This window comes from Sminthopsis crassicaudata, chromosome 6 (genome assembly GCF_048593235.1).
Source record: "Sminthopsis crassicaudata isolate SCR6 chromosome 6, ASM4859323v1, whole genome shotgun sequence".
In the NCBI taxonomy this organism is placed as follows: domain Eukaryota; kingdom Metazoa; phylum Chordata; class Mammalia; order Dasyuromorphia; family Dasyuridae; genus Sminthopsis; species Sminthopsis crassicaudata.
The window spans coordinates 183,811,207-183,834,150 of record NC_133622.1 but is presented as its reverse complement, the minus strand read 5'-3'; the positions used below and the strand labels follow the sequence as shown (position 1 = coordinate 183,834,150).

Sequence of the window (22,944 nt, the reverse complement as noted above, 5' to 3'; positions counted from 1 at the left end):
CAGATGTCTTTGTGTTTATTAGCAGTGGGACTCAGTCCAGCATCCTTCAAATGTGGTTCATCTCTGACCTATTATGTTTAATTCAATTCAAAGTACAAGCTGGGACTACTTAGGTAAGACATATGTGAAGTCTTACCTAGAAATGAGTGAATTTAGCATCATTTGGGAGGAGAGGAAAGGGCAGAAAGGAAATTTTTTCTTTATATATTTTGGAGTGTTGGCTGTAAAAATAATATACTGACAATTTAGATTTTTATAGCTTAAACTTTTATTCCTGTCTTTTGTTGTGATATCATCTTTATTTCCAAATATATTCTATCCCTTTCTAATCCTCAGAAAACCATCCCTCATAATAAAGAATAAAAAGACAAACAAAAGAGGGGAATGGCATTGAGGGGAAAGATAGTCCCATATCAGCACATTAAACGAGTCTGCCAAATCTTAAAATTTCCAAACTCATATTTTCCCCCTCTTCTTCAGGATCAAGTTGAATCATGTCAATTATATTGCTTTAAACTTTTTGATTTGTTTTTCTTTAAATTTATACTACTGTAGTCATTTACATATTATTTTTCTGGTGCTGCTTATTTTATTCTGTATCAGTTCATATAAATCTTCTGATATTTTTCTATATTTAACATATTCAATTTTTGGGAGGAGATGGGAGAAGGGATGGACCTGTGATTTCTTCTGCATAGAGAGCTCCTACTGAGCCATTGCATCTATCAATTCAGATAAAAAAATACCCTCTCTGCAACTTATGGTTGGAGAGATTCTCCTGGAACATTAGGAAGGTCATAGAACCATTACATGTATCAGAGGTTATATTTGAACCCACATCTCCTAACTTTGAGATTAGCTATCTGTTTATTCACTTTGCCATTTGCCTTTCCTCATTTTGTATGGTACTGTAATATCCCATTTCCTATAATCTTCAAGATTAGATGCCACTATCTTCATAATCCTTAGAGTCAAAAGTGATTTGCCCTTCCTCTCAATTTTTGGAGTACATTGCATGGCTCTCTAGTGTTCTTCTCATGCTCTCTCCTGTGTCACAGTGATTTCTATATTTGTGTGAATTATGGAACTTTTAGGTGGAAGTAGTCTTATCCAATCTCTTCTAATCTTTCCAACCAGGCTCTTTGTCTCTGAATATTTTCTATGACATCAGACTGCCTTTGTTTATAGAATGATTTTGATGCTCCTACCTCCTGCCTACCTCTTGAAGGGAGAGTGACTTCCTAGGAACATCATTATAATTAGCAAACATGATCCTTAAAGTAGGTTAGGGAAAAAACATTTAGTTTACTCGAGTAATTTGGCATAGCTTTCTGAGCCATCACATTCAGCATGGGGGAGAGAGACTGGACTGATTCTGAACAGAAAATGTGTCCTAAAAACAGCCTTTATGGAATCAAAGGTCCATGTGTGGATGCTAAAAGTGGAGGAAGGAAACCTAGGCTAAGAGTCCCCTCCAAATAAACCAGGAATGGGGCTAGTTCCTTTTTATGCCTCTATGGATTCTATTTAGTGCTCAAGGGGGAATAGAAGGAATAGTAACAGAACCAAGTAGAATGTCAATGGAAATATGGGCCAAGACAGTCATTCTTTTCTTCTTGCCCTTCATCTTATTTTAATGAACAGCGAAAGACTGAATATTAGTACCTTATCAGATAATATGGATTAGGTATGTACAGGCTACTTTGATACTGCTGACTAAAAAATGTCAAAGCAAAAGAAAATAGAAATTGATTTTATTCTTCTTAAGGAAATGCCATTGTGCTTCAAGTAAGCATATTCCAAATTATTTAGAAACTGGAATTTTTTAAAAAAATAGTGTTACATGTGCAAAAATGTTTTAGTAGCCTTTTTTGTAGTGGCAAGGAACTGGAAACTGAGTGGATGGCAATCATTTGGAGAATGTCTGAATAAGTTATCATATACGAATGTTACAGAATATTATTGTTTTGTAAGAAATGATAGCAGGATGATTTTAGAAAGACCTGGAGAGACTTACATGTACTGATGCTAAGTGAGTGAGTAGAAGCAACAGAACACTGTACACAGCAACAATAAGATTATACAGTGATCAATTCAGATTCAGATGAATATTATTCTTTTCAAAAGCCAGGTGACTGAGATCAGTTCCAATGGTCTTGTGATGGAGAAAGCCACCTATAGCCAGAGAGAGGACTATGGGAACTGAGTATGGATCACAACATAATATTTTCACTTTTTTTGTTGTTTGCTTGTATTTTCTTTTTTCTCATTTTTTCCTCTTTGATCAGATTTTTCTCGTGCAACATGAGAAATGTAGAATTATGTATAGCATAATTACCTATGTTTAATACATTATTGGATTACTTGCCATCTAAGGGAAGGGGAGAGGGGAAGAGAAAGAGAAAAAAATTTGGAACACAATGTTTTGCAAGAGTGAATGTTAAAAACTATGCATATATTTTGAAAATAAAAAGCTTTAATAAAAATTTTAAAATGGTTTTGATAATAGAAAAAATAGTGGTAGTTGTGAGGTGAAGAAATGTCCAGGATTACAGGAAAAGCACAAAATAATTCATTCATTCATCATTCAAAAAGCATGTATATAAATCACTAAAAAAAAAACAAAAAAAAAAAACAGAATAAGAAACAGATGGAATTAAACTTTCAAAAGACAGTTCTACTAGGATGATGATAATAGTTCTTGTCTCAATAATTCTTTTACAATACTTTTGGGTCTATTACCTCTTTGTATCCTCACAAACAGCCCTATAATATTTCTAATCATGGCTCACATTTAGAGACCATTTTAAGGTTGCAAAGCCCTTCAGAAAATCATTATCCAATTTGAGTCCCACAAGAGTCTTATAAGATAGGTATTTCTGTTGCCTACAATGTGCTAGAATTTGTGCTAAGTGCTTTACAATAATTACCTCATTTAATACTCACATCAACCCTGGAAGGTATTGGCAGTCTATCATTATCCTCATTTTATAGATGAGGAAACTGAGGCAAACAGAGGTTAAGTGACTTGGCTGGAGTTATATAGCTAGTAAATGTCTGAGGCTAGTTTTGAATTCAGGTCTTCCTTGACTTCAAACTGGGTGCTCTATCCACTGCCCAGAAAGATGAAGTGACTTTTCTATTGGGACATGACCAGGAAGTATCAGAAGCAATACTCAAACCAAAGTCTCCTGGTTTATTGTTATGATAGGAACTCTCCTATGTTTCACTTTACTCATGAAATAGGAATGATTGATATATGTACAGATCTAGCTAGTCCCAGGATTCCTCCCCTAGCTTCACCACTGTATAATTCCCTTTCTTCCCCCAGCTTATGCCATCAATTCTTTCTAGTTTATCCAAGTGCTGCTTCCTACCAATATCCACTCCATCCTTTGGTTCAATCAGAGCTTTTATATCATTATAAACAAACATGTAAACATGTATTTAAGTACTTGCTATTGTCCACACTTCACTCACATTACTAAATTGTCTTCTCCCTTGGTCCCTGGGACAACCTTCTCCCATTGGTGAGTTCCTCCTCCATTGAGGAAAGGTTCAGACCAGCCGTCCTTTTTTCTTTAGACTTCACCATCATGTGAATTTGAATTTGAATTTTATCTCCTTGAGGGGAGGTACTGTATTTATTTTTTCTTGTATTCCAGCACTTAGTGTAGTATCTGGCATATAGTAATTGATTCATAATCCTTGTTGACTTGCCAGACATTGTGCTAAAATGAAGAGGTTGCAAAGAAAGGCAAAACCATAGTCCCTGCCCTGCCTCCATTCTAGTGGGGAAGACATGCAAATGAGTAGCTCCAGATAGTCAAGGGTTGGGGGAGGTAAATCCTTTTGGATGTATGGTAAATAAAATCTAAAGGAATTTATGGTTGTGAAAGGACAGATGGAACAAAAGACTTTCAGGAACTGAAACATAATTCAGTGGTTATCTAAGTAAAACTTGGATACTTCTCAGAACAGCACTCTATAATGCCAGTTTGTGGACTATTCCTATCAATAAGGTTAGTCTGGACCGTAATTGAACAGGGGCTTATGCAGTTTCTGTTGAAGTAATGACAGTGGAGGAGATTTCACTGCCTGCCATTGTTGTCCTCCTTTCTGATCCAGAAATTAAAAACCAGACTCTTGATGGGGGTTCTATTTTCCAAGTTAAGTCACAGTGCATTCTCAAGGGGAAAGGATATAGAGTTTCATAATAATCTCTAAACTAATGAAGAAACAGCACATTTCTAGGCTAGAAACCTCATGAGGGCAGTGACCATGTTTTCTATAAATTTTGTATCTCTCCCAATGACCAATAGATGCTTCTTAAATTTGACTTTTAAAATGGGAAAACAGAATAGGTCCTGACACAAAGGAGAATATTCCTTAGGATTGCATTAAGTAGAGGCAGAGTCAGCTCTGAACAGCTCAGTATTTTGAAATTTGACTCCATTTTGGGGAGATAGTGGCAAGCTGTCTCTGCTGAGTCCCCTTTTCTGGCAGAACTGATGATTCAGAACACAGAAAGAAGAAGCTTCCAATCAAGCTGCATCTGTGTAGGAACCTAGAGGCTTATAAAAAACAAAGGCTCCCCTCACCCCTAAAAAGACCTTAACGGGGTCAATCCTTTGGCAAAACTTTAAAAAATTGTTACCACTTCTTTAAAATCACCCATTCCACTGGGAAATGAATATCCAAGATGCCATATTTTGTTCAGACACCTACTAATTATTGATTTTGGGCAAATCACTTAGCCCTATTTGTCTCAGTTTACTCATCTGTAAAATGAGCTGGCGAAAGAGATGGCAAATCATCCTAGTATTTCTGCCAGGAAAATCCCAAATGGGATCATGAAGAGTCAGACACAATTGAAAAATAACTTAATAACAACTGTTCATTTATAGAAGTAGATTGACCTAGTAAAAAGAATACTGACTTAAAAGTCGGGAAACTTTGGTCAAATCCTGGCTCTGTCACTTATTGTATGACTCTTGGCAAATTAATTGATATCTCTGAACCTCAATTTCTTTGTGTGAAAAATGGGAGATGATAATGCTTGTACTATCTAGTGTACAGGAACATTATGAGAGAAATAGTTTGTAAACCTTAAAATCCTATAGAAATCCTATTATCCTATTATTTTGACTGTTCTAAGGCCAAAAGGACCTAACCCTCAACTCTAGGAAATAGTAATATGGAATGCAGAAAAATGTAATTGTGGAGAATGTAATGGAAGACAAGAGAACCATTATAGATTTCTTATGTGTGAAGTGATAATAATAATAATAGCATTACTTAACTCATGAGAAAAGAGTTTTGTTTAGTTTTATAGAAATGATAGCTGTATTATTTATATATTATTTATTATGTTAAATGTAATGATATAAATTGTTAATAAAACAAAATTGAGAATTACAATTACATATATGCTTATGTATGTGTATGTATATTGTATGTATACATACATATAAATGTAAAGACTGAACTAGTTTTAGAAAGAAAATTTCAAGAAAAGAATCACACTGAAAGAAAGCTTAAAAAAGACTACAACTAAATTATATATGGAATTCGCCATAGATTATTGAAAAAAATTCTTTAATTTGTAAGGTATGAATATATAGTAATATAAAATCCCTAAAAACATAGAATTTCTCTTGCATGTCTTTGCTTACTATTTCATAAGCACAATAGAAAGCCACCTTCATTAATATATGGTGTCATTTTGTCCTAAAATTTTATTCTTTCACTCTGTTCTTCACTTACTTACTAGACTTAGCTTTTAGTGACTTTTTTTCCTATTCCCCAAATCAAATAAATCTTCCCATGATGAAGATTTGAAATAGCTGAAGAGTCTTAAAAGCATGCTTCCTCAGCTTTGAGAGAAGGCCAAAGAAGAGTCTTCCAGAAGTTTTGAATACTGATAACACCATAGAAATAAACATCAGTTCCTTCAAGACTATTTTGAAGGGGGCAGCACTCCTTTGAATGCAAAAATTCTAGTTTCACTGGGAAAAGAAATCAGTCTCATTATATTACTCATTATAGTTCTGATCTACTTTTTGAAAAATGATGATAAACTGATTAGATCACTGTCACCTGGGGGGAAAAACTAGATGGGTTTTCATTCTCCAAAAAAAGATTCTGAAAAAAAATCAGGAAATAGCTGTTCAGGAAGTACAATTTCATTAGATACTTAGTGAAATAGTGGAACAAAGCATCTGGAAAAAATTTCAAGGATAGCGGAATGAGTGAGTAATCAACTGTATGTAGTTATGGGTACTGCATCATAATAAACATAGGATTTACTTCAAGGAAGGAGCCTTAGAACGTAAGAGATTTGAGTTGGGGTGAGACATAGGATCTAGGGCTAGAATAAAATAATCAAGGTTAAAATCAAGTTAGGTCCTGAAAGAGCTCTACTTTAGAGCTTGTTTAGCAATTGTTAACTATGTTTTGGTCATGGATATCTTTAGCATAGATACAAAGTCCATGGTCCCCTTTTCAGATTACTGTATTTAAATGCACAAATTAAATGTATGGAATTACCAAGAGAGCCAATTATGTTAAAATATAATGTATGAAATTAAACATAGATTATAGGTCAAGAACCCCTGATTCAAATTCAACCACTTCATTCAGATGAGATATGAAAAGACTTGTCCAAGATCAAATAGGCAGTAAGTAGCAGATGCGATTTTAGACTCCAGATTGTCTGACCATTGCCCTTTAAGATAGTACTTCATCTTTTATCTGGATTTGATAGCACTGTCTCACTGCCTTTTCTCACTCTTTTTTAAATTAAAGTTGTTTATTTTCAAAACATATGCATAGATATTTTTCAGCATTTCCTTTTGCAAAACCTTATGTTCCAAATTTTTTCTTTCCCTTCCCCCAATCCCCTCCCTAGACAGCAAGTAATCCAATATACCTTAAACATGTGCAATTCTTCTATACATATTTCCATAATTATCATGCTGCACAAAAAATACAATCAAAAAGGAAAAAATGAGAAAGAAAACAAAATGCAAGCAAACAACAACAATAAAAAGTGAAAATACTGTATTGTGATCCACATTCAGTCTCCATAGTCCTCTCTCCTGGATGCAGATATTTTTATCCATCACAAGTCTATTGGAACTGGCCTGAATCATCTTGCTGTTGAAAGAGCCACATTCATCAGAATTGATCATCATATAATCTTGTTACTGTGCACAATCATCTCCTGGTTCTGCTCCCTTCACTTAGCATCAGTTCATGTAACTCTCCAGCCTCTCTAAAATCATCCTGCTGGTCATTTCTTACAGAACAATAATATTCCATAGCATTCATGTACCATAACTTATCCAGCCATTCTCCAACTGATGGACATCCCCTAAATTTCCAGTTTCTTGCCATTACAAAAAGAGCTGCCACAAACTTTTTTTCACATGTGATTCCTTTCCTCTTTTATGATCTCTTTGGGATATAAGCCCAATAGAAACACTGATAGGTCAAAGGATATGTACAGTTTGATAGCCCTTTGGGCATAGCTCCAAACTGCTCTCCAGAATTGTTAGATCAGTTTACAACTCCACCAATAATGTATTATTGTCTCAGTTTTCCATCATCCCCTCTAACATGCACCATTATCTTTTCCTGTCATTTTAGTCAATCTGAGAGGTATGAAGTGGGTACCACTGCCTTCTCAACTGAAGCCTATATGTGCTACAAAAATCCAGGATTTATTTTATATAAATAAAATTAGACTTTACTACCCTTGGGCCTTTTATCTTTATGTCTCCAGTACCTAATACAAAATAAGTGCTTAATCGGTTTGTCGATTTAATTGTCAATAGTTGCATTCCTATAGGTCTGTGGAAGTAGGGGAAGTAAAGAATATTGGGATACTGGAATCTCTGGTGTTACTTTTCAAGGCAGTCTAAATGAAATTACTGTTCTAATTTTTTTATTCCACATAGCAATGATAGTAAGCGACATCATAGACTATAGGAATAGATGTCTTGGGTGCAGAAGGATCTGGTTGTGATCCCATTGGCCTTTCCTATAGTCTTCATCTGGTGCATTGTTTCAAGTTCTGCCTGTCACATGCTAGGAGGGTCACTGATAAGCTAAAATATGTCCAGAAGGAGGAAACCAATGAGTTAGGTGGACAATGGCAAAGTCTGTTATATGAGGAACAGTAGACGAAACTATTTGTACTAGAGAAGGCTTAAATATAATGTAAAGAACAGTGTTTGGAAACAGAATCTTATCTCCTCACTGACATACATTAGATTTGTTATTATGGGTAGGTTTGTTTAACTTTCCTTAGCCTCAGTTACTTCATCCATCAGATGAGAACAATAATATTGATACTCTCATACAAGGTTGTCATGAGTATAAATCCCTTTGTGAATCTCAAAGTGCTACAGAAATGTGAGTTGTTAAGCTGATGTGGATGACATTACACTATTTATAAAGTTCTTTCTGCCTATTATTGTCCCAGCCCACTTATGCAGAAACAATCAATATGTGATAGACTAGGAAAAGAGCTCGGAAGGCTCATTGAAAGTGGGCAGTCTCCACTTGGGGCTAAAAAGGCAGAGGTCCAAGTTGAAATAATAGCAAAGTATAAAATAGTCAACATGCATGTAGAAAACGCTTTGGTCCTTGGAGTCTTTCCCTTCATGGAGTCACCCTGAAGGTTCCCTTAGCTATAGGCATATGTCAGCTGGGCTCTAAATATTTGTATCTTCCTGGAGTGCAGAGCTGATTCATCTCTCCTCAAAAATCATATGACTTAAAGTCATTACCATCTTTGGGTGATCACCTTTCATCATTTATCTGCAAATGTTGTCATTATCTACCTACTCTAATGGCCTCTGTTACCACATCCAGGTTATCTGCTCTTTGGATCTGCTGCTGAGGACCTCTGGTGGTTCTGATAGCTCCCCTGAATGCACGTGATCTGCACTTGGGCAATTCTATTTCTAGATATTCATTCACATAAGGCTGAGAAATAACAAACACAAAAGAAACAGAAGGCCAGGTGCCCCTGAACCCAGAGTAGTTGGATTGGGGCAGGGGGATGCAACTGGCTATCACTCCCCTATATGGCATCTCTGCAGTTCTTGTCTCACCCACCACCAGGAAGGAAAATAAAAACTTAAGAGAAGAATGTTCCGTTTATAAAAGAACTCAATCCTGATTCAGAATCCACCTTGGGTTATCTTTTGGCTTTTTAGCCAGTTAGAACACTTCTTCATTACACAGTGTACTATACTGTGAGTTATGTATAGTTAGATTTGGGCCTCCCCCAAGTTTTTCTATATACTTTATTGGATTATAATCAGGCAAGGTAATTTGTATGTGTTCTGTAAGGATTAAGTTCCTGATGGCCAGTCCAAATTCTTACTTCCCCCAAACCAATTACAACTGGAAACAAAGTCAATGGCTATTGATTTTAGAATGACTAAAGACATTGTGATTGTCATATAAATGCTTATGCAAAGAAAGAGTTCTTTTGGATTCTGCAGTATTAAGCCTTGATTCCGAAACTTAACAAAATACAAGTGGGCCATGACTGGTTATCAAATAATTTCAAGCTAGACAGTGGTTTTTTTTTTCTGTCATTAAAAACACTTTTCTTAAAATTATTATTTAAAAGTATTACTAATGTCCTTCTGAGTGTTGCTATATAGGAAGCTTCCCCTAGTCCTAGCTCTCTGCCCATCTCTTTGCTTTTTTCTTTTCCCCTCAATCAGACTTTATAAAACCCAAATCGCATGTCAGTGATATCAAGATTGAGGTGATAGCATATTCTTGATGATATTGCCCTTAAGTAACCAAACAATGGAAGCAAACAAACCCACAGAACATAGAAATCAGGCTCTAAATTATTGTTACTTTTAAATAAAATAGAAAGAACTTTTAAAAACAGAAGCAAAAATCAAAGATATTGAGTCATCAAGAATAATCATTTAGAGCAAAGATATAACAAATGAGAAACATTATTTAAATATTTTTAACTTTGAAATGAATTTCTGGGAGAATTTCTATGGATTTCTGTTAGATTTCTTTATCAGTGAATGTTGTCATTGACAGTACTGGTTGGTAGTAGTTTAGTTTTCAAAAGCAATGACCTTTTTATTTGAAATATGCCCTTGCTGACTCAGTTCAGTCTCTTCAGCACAAAGATTCCCTCTTTTTGCTTGATTGTAATATTGACTGTCACTTCCTTGCAGATCATAGAATTATGGAACATCATAGCCAAACATGACTTTAGGGATTTTCTAGTTCAATGCCTTCATCTATCAGAAGAGAAAACCAAGACTGAGAAAAACAAAATGGCATAAAATAACAGGACAGAGCTGCAAGAGACTCTGGAATACAGAATTGTCAGAAATGAAAAAGATTTTAAAGCTCAAAATATTAGAATTAGGGAGGATCTTGGAAATTATCCAGGGCTTCTTAAACTTTTTTCCATTCCCAATCTCTTTTCTTCTGAGGAATTTTTATGTAATCCCAGATATATATACATATATATATACACACACATACACACACACAAATTTACTGATAATAAATCATAATTTTGTGACCCCCACATTCATTTGTAAGACTTTATATGGGGTCATGAATCATAATTTAAGAAGCTGAGATCTAGACCATACCATTTGTTTTAGATTTGCCCAGAAAGTAAAAAGCCTTATGGGATCCTCCATTTTTTCATAAAATGGAAGTGCATTCTAAGAAAAAGAAATCCAAGTTTTTAGAGTGTTTTTGCCCATTCTATATCTTAGTATATTCATCAATTAATATGATAGAAACAAAATGGTAGGGATTTTACACACTTGAGTTTCTTGAAGAGAGGGAGAACATCATGGCTACCAACTGTGCACTTGTGCATTAGAGAGAATTAGTGCAACTGGCTTAATATATTTAATCAGACATCTGAGGTCACAGATTTAGAGCTGAATGGGGAAAACTGAAACCACCTCAAAGGCAGAAGTGACTTTTGCTGATTGATAGTTCAAACATCCAGAAAATCAGCAACAGAGCTAAAATTCAAACCCAGGACTCCTGACTACAAATTCAAAATTCTTTCAGCTACCGTATCACAGAGTTATTATGATGGGTAGAGAAGAAGCTTTTATGAAGTTTAAAGTATTATTTGTAATACACATTGTTAAAAATTAAAGGGTCAGACTAGATGGTCCCTCGTGTACCTTTCAACTCTAGGTCTTAGATTTCAGAATTACTCTAGGAGAACTAGGATGTAAAATGAGTGATATGTCCATGGCCTCATGCTTATCACTTTTTACTTTCCTCCTTCTTACCACGAATTGTATATCATAGAAAGACCTGATGTTATTAGCATTATGTGCATTTACATAGTGCTTTACCATTAATATTTTCATAAACATTATTTCACACAGTCACCACAATCCCCTGGGAAAAAAAACATAGCGGGAAGAACCTGGGACTAGGACCCTGAATACCTGAGTTTGATTGTAGGTACTGCCACTTACTCCACTGGGTTATGGCAAATGGGCTGAGGGGCGGAGACAGAGTGTGAGCTTTTGTTTTTACTATAGTCCGGCCTTCCAACAGTCTGAGGGACAGTGAACTGGCCCCTATTTTAAAAGTTTGAGGAGCACTGCTAGAGCTTCAGCTGTTAAGGCTCATCTTCAGTTCGAGAATCTGGGATTTCCTTAGTGTGGGTATTCCATGGACACGGGTCACCACTCCTCACTGACTTAGGGGATGGTAACATCAGCTTGTGGCTGATTTCAAGAAGACAGTGCTCACAATTTGGTTTCCTGAATAAGGTGACACCTGAACTAGTTATTAATTCCCTTTCTTCATAACGGAACTTGCTTTAATTAATTCTTGCATTATTTTCCCATTGCAAATTTCAAACTTTGTCCGCGGGCACTTTTTCCTTCTTTGCTTCTGGCCCCATGTGTCAACACTGTTCTACTTATAGATGGCTCTGTCTGGGGAAATGGGGGTGCTAAACAGGGCACGGAGGAGAGGTCATTGTGGGTGGGGTGTGCTGGCACAAGAAGAGAAACTTTGCCTTTTAACTCGTTTTGCCCAGGGCACATTTTGTTATTTCGCATTCACTTTTTAAACAAAGAAAAACATTTTCCCCAGTGGCTGCCACCACTCACTCTGGCTGAGCGGCCTTGGAAGCCAAAGACTTTTCTGCATCATTGTTGAACAGCCCATTTCAACCTTTTTCCATCTGCTCAGTCACTGTTTAAACCATGGAGGAGCAGAGCCAGTATATCTGAGGCTTAGCTGTCGCACAACAAATCCCGGCAGTGTTTATCCTCCCCTTCCTCCTTCACCAATACTGCAAGGCCTCGATGCCCCTTTGCGTCCTCAAGCATCCCTTTCAACCTAGACTCATTTGCAGAGAACCGATTTCTCTTCTGGCGGCCTTTCAGATGGCAGAGCTGACAAAAGTGAATTCTACTTCCTGCTCAGATAAACAGGAACATGGCCTGTTTCCAGTCTTCATGGAAATTAGCTGCTCATGTCCACACACACCCCGTTTAGAAGAGGTCGGACTCATCCTCGGACAGAATATGATCCATCCGGGATTTAAAATATGCGACTCTTCTCTTTTCAAATGCCTTCACTTTCCTCCAGGTCAGCAGCCCAGGAAATGACCACGCGTGAGCAGCATGTTAGAATTTCGTTTCCTGAGGGAGGATGGTCACATACACACAGCTAAAGACTCCCAGCGATCATAGGGAGGAAGGCAGTTGAATAAATGAGGTGTCTCTCTGGACCTTCATTTCCCTTTCTCAAAAATTGGCTTAAATGATATTTAAAGTCCCTTCCAGCTTTTACATTATGCATATTTAAAAATCCCCTCATTTTTAAAATCCATAAAATTCTATAGTTTGGCCTCAAAGCTTGTGGTCATTGATGACTCTTTTTTAAAATAAAGCTTTTTATTTTTCAAAACATATAGATGGAGGCAGCTGGGTGGCACAGTGGATAGAGCACCAGCCCTGAAGACAGGAGGACCAGAGTTTTCAAATCTGGCCTCAGACACTTACCACTTCCCAGCTGTGTGACCTTGGACAAGTCACTTAATCCCAATTACCTCAGCAAAAAGAAAAAAACAACAACAACATATGAATGGATAATCATTCACTATTAATCCTTGCAAAACCTTGTGTTCCAATTTTCCCCTCTTCCCCCACTCCTTCCCCTAGATGGCAAGTAGTCCAATATATATTAAACATGCTAGAAATGACTACATAGTCATATAAGAAATTTTCTTTGAACTTTAGCTGGTTGAGGGAAATTCTTTAAATATATTATGTTTTGAAAAAAAAAAAACTTCCATTATTGTATTAAACACTTTCAACTATTACTCTTTTTCTCATAAGGTCCCTCACAACTATGACATTAAGGTGCTTCAAATTTTAGCCTTACACACAGTATCTTAAAGTCTTTTCTATCTCCCTGATCCTAAATTACACAGGAATATCAATAATGTAACCATGTAAATTCTTGCAATTTCTATTCTAAGTCACAAGATGGCAGTAAGATTTTAACTCACTTATGTATTAAGTAATATGCAAATTAATTTTTATCTGATTGAAAAGAGGAACTTAAAAGTGTTTTTTTCTCCTAAAGAAATAATATGAATATTAATGAAGTCATGAGGCATATTTAAAAATCATAATAACATTAAAGTTGACCAAATAGATATTTGTTTGAAGTTTCATTTACAAGTAATTCCAACATTTAGAAGAATTGTCCTAGTTATATGTTGGCATTCCCAGAGGGAGGACAATTTATAACTCTTTAAATGATTCCTGAGAGTTGAGCAGAGACTATCTTTGAAATCTATATACTCAACACAAAATCCATGATTTGACTCAAAACATGAATATACAAACAAATCACACTCGACATCTGCCATGATTGGAACCATTCCGTGGACCTGTTCCTATTCAGTGTTGTGCCATGAGTCAGGCTCATGTTTGCTCTAGGGACCAAGGCTCCTTTTCATCATTTGAAAATGTAGGTTTTACATTCAAGCTTTGTAAATTCTCAGTTGCCTTCTTATTTTTTTCTACCATTCTTCAAGGAATCTGTGATCTCATCAGTATGGATAATAATGTAGACTGCATTCTATCCCCTTAGTCTTGTCTGTATTTGCCAATAATCCTTCCAGAGTGACCCACCCAACATTCTCTGAGCTCTCTTACCACTCTAATAGCATGAGGACTAGTGGAATCATGAGAAATATTTATTGGATGGAACATATTGACCCTTTCTCTTCCTTTCATGCCCTTATTCTTTTAGGATATTTCTTTTGGAAAGTTCTTGGTTAGAAATGAATTGCAGCTCACTCATGTCCAGCACATATCTTTCCATTTCCATTGGGTTATTTATTCTTTGGGGAACATGGCATCTGTAAGTTACAGCATCTAGCATCATTGGAGGCAGTTTCCCAGAGTTCATCTACCAAGTTCTCTTCCTCTTATTCTCAGTGTGTCGTTCAAGAGCGATCAACTCTATGGGTTATTTATCTAACTGCAGAGATCAATTGTCTTTAACCTCACAGATTATATAATTAGAATATGGATATCATGGTTTCAATAACTATCCCTAAAAGGAAAAGCTTTGCTGAGAAACCCTTGCCAATGATATTTGATACAGATATTTAAACATTCTCTCTATAGATATTGTAAATAAGGGAGATAAATCTAGTTTTGTAGTATATGAAAATTTTGTAAAGAGCATCACATCTATTATATAGGTCATGTAAGTATTATTTAACTCACTTTTCAGGTAAGAGTGATAATAATACTTTAACATGTTTAACATGTATTGGTCAACCTGCCATGTAGGGAAAGAGGGGAAGGGAAGGAGGGGAAAAGTTGAAACAAAAAGTTTTGCAATTGTCAATTCTGGAAAACTACCTATGCATAAAATTTTTATAAAAATTAATTAAATAAATTGATTAATTTTTTTTAAAAAGGAGTGATAATAATAATTAGCATACATTTCTTAGAAATTTCCAATGCACTCTACATAAGTTATCTTATTTTATGACCTCACAATAACCCTCTGAAGGAAGTTCTATTATTATCCCCATTTTACAGATAAGGAGACTGAGTCAAACCTTAAATAACTCTCTCAGGGTCACACACCAAGTAAATATCTAAGGTAGGATTTGAATTCATGTCTTCTTGACTCCCAAGTTCAGTGCTCTATCCAATGAGCCACTAACCAGTCTAATTTCAAATGAGGGAATTAAGGCACAGAGAAGTTAATAGTTTGTCTGGGATTAGACCCTTAGGAATTATAGAACAAGGTCTTGAATTCAAGAGGCCTTCTAATTCTCTTAGAATATAGTACCCTTTCTACTATAATAGACTGCATTCAGAAACACGTTGTACATTGTATACTCATTTTTACTGTTGTATTTACCTTTACTCTTATAGGGATATGTCATAAGCCTCTCTAACCAGATTCTTTTTTTTTTTTTTTTTCTTTTCTTTTTTTTTTTTTCCCCCCCTGAGGCTGGGGTTAAGTGACTTGCCCAGGGTCACACAGCTAGGAAGTGTTAAGTGTCTGAGATCAAATTTGAACTCGGGTCCTCCCGAATTCAGGGCTGGTGCTCTATCCACTGCGCCACCTGGCTGCCCTCTCTAACCAGATTTTTATATGACAGATATACAGTGTGTGCCTGGTCTGATTCAAAGTTCTTCTTCAGTAGGAGTTTCAGAACTTGAGTTCTGCCAACATAGTGTTCAAGAAACTGAGATCACCTCTGTACTTTAATGATCCATCAGAATAGTATTTCAGTAGAGTGTTATTATTATTATTAATAATAATAGTAATGGCAAGTTTTCAAAATAAAAATATCTTCTTTATTCCATTGTTTGTGTTTCTGTTATGTGTTGAAGAGCTATTCCTTGTTTGGTGGCCATTGTCTCCCTTTGTAAGTGAAATTATCACCCTTAAAAACTGTTTTTTCTTTTAACAGTATCTCAACAGCAGGCTGTCCACAGCCACCTGGAGAAGCCATCAAGTACTGCGATTCTGTGTAACACCTGTGGGAATGTGTGCAAAGGAGAAGTTTTGCGAGTCCAGAACAAATATTTTCATATAAAGTGCTTTGTTTGTAAAGGTAAGGTTTCAGTCAGTCAACATTTATTAAGCACTTACTATGTGGTAGGCATCATATCAAGCATTTTTTCCTGTCTCCTTTATTCTCTATTCCAATCCTATTTCCAAAAAACAAATCTCTAATCATTGAGTTTTGGAAACTATTTTTGTGAAAGGAATCTTTTCCCTTCTCATTTTACAGGTGAGGAAATAGAAACTCTGAGATGAGAAATAACTCATTCAGGGTCCCCTACCAGGACCCAGTAGCATGGGTCTTGGACACAGGTTTCCTGATTCCTAGTTTCCTCCCCTAATAGTGAGTGACTCAATGTCCCTAGGTACAACAGTTATACCCTGAGAATTGCCTTTTGGTTGTAGAGGTGATTGCTTATGAGGTACAAGTTAGGAAAGGTAATCTTTTCTACCCCTGCAAGTTCTAGGCAGCAGAATTGGGAGCCAAAAAAATTTGGCAAGTTAGAACAATGGGCCAAATCTAAAAAAGAAACTTAACAGGGATAAACTTCCATTAGCTTATATCTGGATTTTTTAAAACTCAATTTTGTAAGTTTAGCATAGATGAAATATAGTGGGACAATGATTCATATAAAAATGTGCACATATAGTGGACTACAAGATTTGTGTAAGTCAATAGTGTGATGTGCGAGTCAGAAACCTAAAACAATCATGGGATAGATTAAAAGAGAGACATGTAGTCCAGAGCACCAGCAAAGTCATGTCATTAGATTCTGTCTCATGAATGATGACAAACTAGAACATGTCCACAAAAGGGATGCCAGGATGGGGAAAAACTAGAAATACCATAGGACAACCAGTTAAATGACCAGGTAGAAATGAGCAGATTTAGTGGGTACAAAGTAATTATATTATCAAGTATTTGAAGACCCCTTCGAGAGAGCTCTCTCTCTCTCTAGTATCAGACTTGCTTGTCTTGGCCCTAGATAATATTATTAAAATAATAGAAACTACTAGAAAGGTAGTGTTCCTCACACTTAGAGCTGCCCCAAAGTAGAGTGGATTATTTAAGGCTATAATGAATTCTCTTTAACTAGACATCTTCCAATGGAGACAAGATAAACATTTGTTACAGGCCATATAAATCACAGAAATAAGAGGTAATTTAAAAATATATCCAAGGTTATATAGGGAACTAAATGAACTAAAAGGGAAATCCAGATTTTCTGACCCCAAATCCAATAAATCATTTCTATTATCCCATGCTTTCTATTATTATAGACATTAATAGCATTTGAGATCCAGCTTGGACTGGATCACCTTTTAGTTACCTTGAAAATCTGAAATTCTATTACTCAGAGAGCCAAAATCTTCTTATAATTTTCACGCATTTTTTGAAGTTCCATCCGTGAATTATGAGGAAAAAATTCAATTGGCCTTTATATGCCACTTCTGCAATGTCATTTTCTATTAATGTAATAATAATTTTTAATAAAATTAAAACCATATGAGGGGAGGAAACAGATGAAGTGAAAGCACCATGGGTGGAGCCATGACCTGGTACAGCCATTCTGGAAGGCAATTTGAAATGGTAATCCTGACAGTCACTAGACTGTGTGTACCATTTGATCTAGCAATACCCATCACTAAGTCTATGCCCAAGAGAAATCAAAGATGGAAATACTGCAAATGTACAAATATATTTATAGCCTTAACTGACTTAACTCTGGTTGATACAATAACCAAGTATACTTTTTGACAGAGAGGGAATGGACTAAATAGATGGAAGGAGCCACACATTTTCAGATGTGGCCTGTGTAGAAATTTGTTTTGCTTGACTGGGCATGATTGTTGCAAATATATTCTTTCTATTTTTTTCTATTGAGGAAAGAGATAGGAAGCAGAAAAAATAAATGTTTGACAATTGAAAAAAGTAGAATTTAATTTTAAAAAGATTTTAGAGGTGAAGAGAGAAAGGGCAAAATCAAATAGACAAATCTGCTCTTTAGGTTTGTTTCCTCATTTATAAATTTTAAAAAGAATGAGGGATTGGAAGAATATTGTAGTAGAGAGTTTTAAGGCTCCTTCTAGTTATTAATGAATTATTATTTCTCTAATTTAATGTAATAAAAATATATCATAGAACTTAAGAATAAACTTAGCATTCTGCTTCTCCATGCCCCTTATTTGACAGAGGGTGAAACAGAAATTCAGAAAGGGCAGGGTTAATACTTTAAATTAAAAAATAAAACCAGAATGAATATCTCTTGGACAGTTTACCAAGTGAACAAATAAATACTCATTCAATGTGTCTCCTGAAAAAGAGAAGGCTATATTTTACATGTTATCAAAGATGGACTTTTACTCTTTTTCTATCAATAGAATTGTGGAAAGACCTAGAAAAAGCACGTCACAAATAAGCAAACTAGCCCTGAGCATTGTGAAAGGTTAGTAGATATGTCAGTCTATTAGAGTACCATTTAATAGACCAATGATGCCTTGCAATTTTACCCTAATGAAATAATCTCCTTCCTAGTTCATTTAGGAAAAAAAAAAGCATGCCTTTATAGTTATTGTATTGTGCGTGATGAATGTACCTCCCACGAATGCTGAGTTGTGCCTACCCACAGGTCAAGCCCAGCTTCTCACAGTGATTTCCTGTGTTTTTCTCATTGGGATCATTTTTCTGGAGGCAGAAAACAGCTTCCTTTCCATAGTCTCTAGGGTTCCTCCTAGCTCTTAACATTTTATGCAAAAGATCAAGAATATTCTTGTAGGACATGGCATATTGTCCCATCCTTTATAACAAAAGAGATTGCTTATTCCATTTATGAACAGCTCAAATTGTTAAAAAGATGCAGAACCAAATTGGCCTTTTTGTAACATTACCAATTGTTTCTGTTCTTCCAGGCCCCACTGGGACCAAATAGAATAATTCTAATCCCTTCTCCATGTGGCAGGTCCTCAGTTTTTAACACAGCTTTCATGCCTCCCTCTTCAACTGCTTTCTCTCTCTCTCTCTCTCTCTCTCTCTCTCTCTCTCTCTCTCTCTCTCTCTCTCTCTCTCTCTCTCTCTCTCTCTCTCTCTCTCTCTCTCTCTTTTTCAAACTAAATAATTTGAAATTCTTTCAATTGATTTGCCTATTCCATAGCATCCAGACCCTTTATTATCCTGTGATTCTCCTTTGGACATGTTCTGATCAGTATCCTTCCTAAAGTATGGCAGTAACAATCAAACAGTCTGGATGCAGTCTAAAGGGGATAGAATATACAGCAGGATTACTTTCTAATAGTGGTTAGATCTTACAAGTGGTCTAGAATCAGAAGCACTTCAGTTCAAACCTGGCCTTAAACACTTATAAGCTGTGTGATCCTGGCCAAGTCAATTAAACTTTGGCTCAGTTTCTTCAACTGTAAAATAGTAATAATAATAATAGGTTTTACCTTCCAGATCCTAAGGATCAGAAAATCTTAAAGAATTTAGCACAATGTCTGGCAGATAATAGATGCTATATAGAAGCATATTCCCTTTCCATAATTTCTCTTTCTCTCTCTTGATGTAATTTAAAAACCATGCCTTTTTTAATGCAATTTAAAATTGTATTCATGCTTTTGCTTTTTTTTTTGCTGACAAATTAAGCTTATTGTCTACTAAAATCCAAAAATATTTTTCAAAATAATTATGTCTAACCCTGTATTCCTCATCTTTTATTTGATTTTTTTCTGAATCTTAGAAGAAAACTTAATATTTATCTCTATATATTCAGTCTGATGCTCTAGCTTGTCAAGAATCCTTTCCATCCATTGTTGAGTTATCCCTTCTAGTTTTGTGTCATCTGTCAATCTGATGAACAGGAAAATAATTTACAGAATGCCCCCAATAATGAAAAAAAATAATATTGAAAGACATCAGAACTCTGATCAATGCAATATCTAATCATGACTTCAGAGATCTGATACTGAACCATGCCTCCTAACTCTTAGTAGTAGATTAGAGAGGTGGAAAGAGTTCTAACTATGTATAGGTAACAAGTTTACAAGGAAAATATATGTACCTACTTGTGGCAGGGTTAAATGGACTTCTGAGGTTCTGACCATACATGTAGACTATAATTTAACTCATTGTTATATTGTTAATTTTATCATCTTGAGTTCTGCAGCAGCCTAGGGCTGAGTTAGGTAATTTATTTCTCATTAATAAACTTGTAAACTTTCTCAATAATTGACTCAAACTCCCACACAATTTAATTAAAGATTTATTATTTAGGGAACTAGAGAAACTTCCTTTCTCATAGGAATTATTCATTTATAATTAAATATTAAATCTACATGTATATGTAAGTTACTAACAGGTATTAACAATACTAAACATGACAGTCATTTGTAACATTTTGTCTATAATTAATGTCATCAAACCTCCAATATATTAGTAGATAATTCTTTTATTTTTTCTGAAAACACAGTTTTGAATAATTCAATTCACTCCATATAATGATTAAAGTTTCTTTAAAATCTTAATATTTATCTTCAAGATTAATCCTTTTTATTTTTGTCATATCTTCAGCAATTATAAAAATATTTTTCAGCTTCTTTCAATCACTTCATAAAATTCTCTTTATAAACTTCTTTTTTAGAAATTTTTTCATAAAATAACACCTAAGACAGTCCAAAGGAAGAAGTCCATTTGTCATCTTCCTTCCTTGTATTGCATAGATTTCTTCATAGATCCTGATGATATAACACAGATAAAACATACTTTTCCCTTGACTTTGTTGGGAGAAATGCTTCACATTACATCATTTTCTCAAGTGCTTCTAAAGTACAGTGTACATCATTTCTTAAAATCATCAAGTCAGAACTGTTCTTCTTTCAACAATCCACTGAGATAGTAACAGAATCCTTGATGTCCAAAAAACACATTTCAAACAAGTGTGTTGTGTGTATTGATTTTATGTATATAATTTTTTTATTACACATAAAAAATCAGGTTCTTTATAATATTTTTAACAATGGGCTAATCTCTGTTGATGGTGAATGAAAATGATGTACTACTGTCCACCTGTTTGGGAGCTGTTTGTCACCCTTGGACTCCTGCTAGATGACTAGAAGCTTTTTACACTATTCATATGTCATTCCCAAAGATGACACACAGCAACTTTTTATCCAGTTATTTATATCCCAACAGATGGACATGTTCTCATATATAAACCACTCCCTGTTACCAAGTTACATGGAGAGCTCATAATTTTTTTTTTCTTCCTGGCAAACATGTTGTTCCCCCTCTTCCGCCTCCCCTCTGTTTTCTCTACAGATTCCAAAATAGTTAACTGGGAAAACTTCCATTTGTAATCAAATCTAAAACCCTAGGTTTTCTATGATCACTCCTGAGCTTGACCTGAAAATTTAAAATCAAAGGATTCTTTTTCTGCAAAGTGAGCCCGGGATTAGGAATTGAAAAATCTAAGTTTGAGGCCCCATCTTTACTCCTTTGCAATTCATCTCTGTGACTGTGAGCAAATCATCTAAATTCACTGATCCTCATTTTTCTAAACATGAGAAAATGCTGTTGTTGTCTGACTCTTTGTGACCCCAGTTGGGGGCTTCTTGGCAAAGACACTGGAGAGGTTTGCCCTTTCTGCTCATTTCATAGATGAGGAAACGGAGGTAAATGAGGTTAAATGACTTGCCCAGGATCATAGAGTAGTAAGTATCTGAGGACAGATCTGAACTAAGGATTTTCTGATTCCAAGCCTAAGAGTCTATTCCCTGTTCCACCTAGATGCCAAGAGGAGGAAATGATCACAAAGGTTCCTTACAGCTATAAATACTAAGTATTTATTATTCAATTAACCAACAAGAATTTATGTAGCTAGTGTGTGTCAAATACTTTGTTGGGCTAGACTTACAAATTCCAAAATGAAAGTCATATTCTACAAGGATAGAAATCTTGTATTCCATATATACATGTTGGTGCATATAAAATAAGTGTGTACAAAGTAAACACAAATTAATTTGGAGGAAGACACTAGCACTTGGGGGATCAGAAAAAGACTTACATTTGGTCTGGAAGCTTACATATGGTCTGGGCTTTGAGGGAAACAAGAAAGGGATCGAGTATGTGCAAAAGCACAAGAAGTAAAAGCTGTGACAAGCTTCAAACAGGCCAGTTTGGCTGATCCAAACTGTTTGTGAAGGAGAATAATGTAGCTACAAGTAGGCCTGTGGTAAGATCAAAGGTTTTAAAAATAAGCCTGGTTTAGAGAGAGACATGGGAAAAGAGGTTAAAGTTTTATGCAATAATAGCAATAACAAAACCAGGCTTTCTTTTTCATTGTCCGTTTTGGGCGTTTGAAACCATACATAGGCCTATTTCTTGGTTATAGCTAAGGAAAAACTCAGGAAGGCTAATCACATTTCTCGCACTTGTTTTCCAGGTCATGCAGAGAAATGTCAAGCTCTAAGTGGGTAAAATAGAAGGGTTTAACTATAATACTAAGTGCTTGGAACTTGTTTTACAACCTAAACCTATTATTTCAGAATTATATGTAAGTAGCATGAGTACAAGACTCTTTAACTATTCCCTAACTGTTCATATTTCTAGAGCACCATAGAGTTTGTACCTTAAATCATGTTTCCTTTGCAAAAATCATGGAAGGAATTGAAATTAGGGAAGCAGTATGCTTGAGTTGGGTCTTGGGACTACCAAGTCCAGTGTTCTTTCTAGGGTACTATCCTGTCTGTTAGATTAGATAGAACCTAAATAATCCTCTTGGGTAGCTAGGTAATACAATGGCTAGGTTCTAGGTCTGGAGTCAAGAATACTCTTCTTTCTGAGTTCAA

General features: G+C 35.5%; 1 protein-coding gene across 7 annotated transcripts in view; it reads left to right on the top strand.

The window, feature by feature from the left end:
• Positions 1-22,944, top strand: part of ABLIM2 (actin binding LIM protein family member 2) — a 293,927-nt gene that overhangs the window by 89,799 nt on the left and 181,184 nt on the right. For all 7 annotated transcript variants that reach the window (XM_074276290.1, XM_074276285.1, XM_074276287.1 and 4 more), the window contains exon 2: positions 16,010-16,153. In XM_074276290.1, the coding sequence (XP_074132391.1) occupies positions 16,010-16,153 (144 nt within the window). The remainder of the gene's footprint in view (positions 1-16,009; positions 16,154-22,944) is intronic.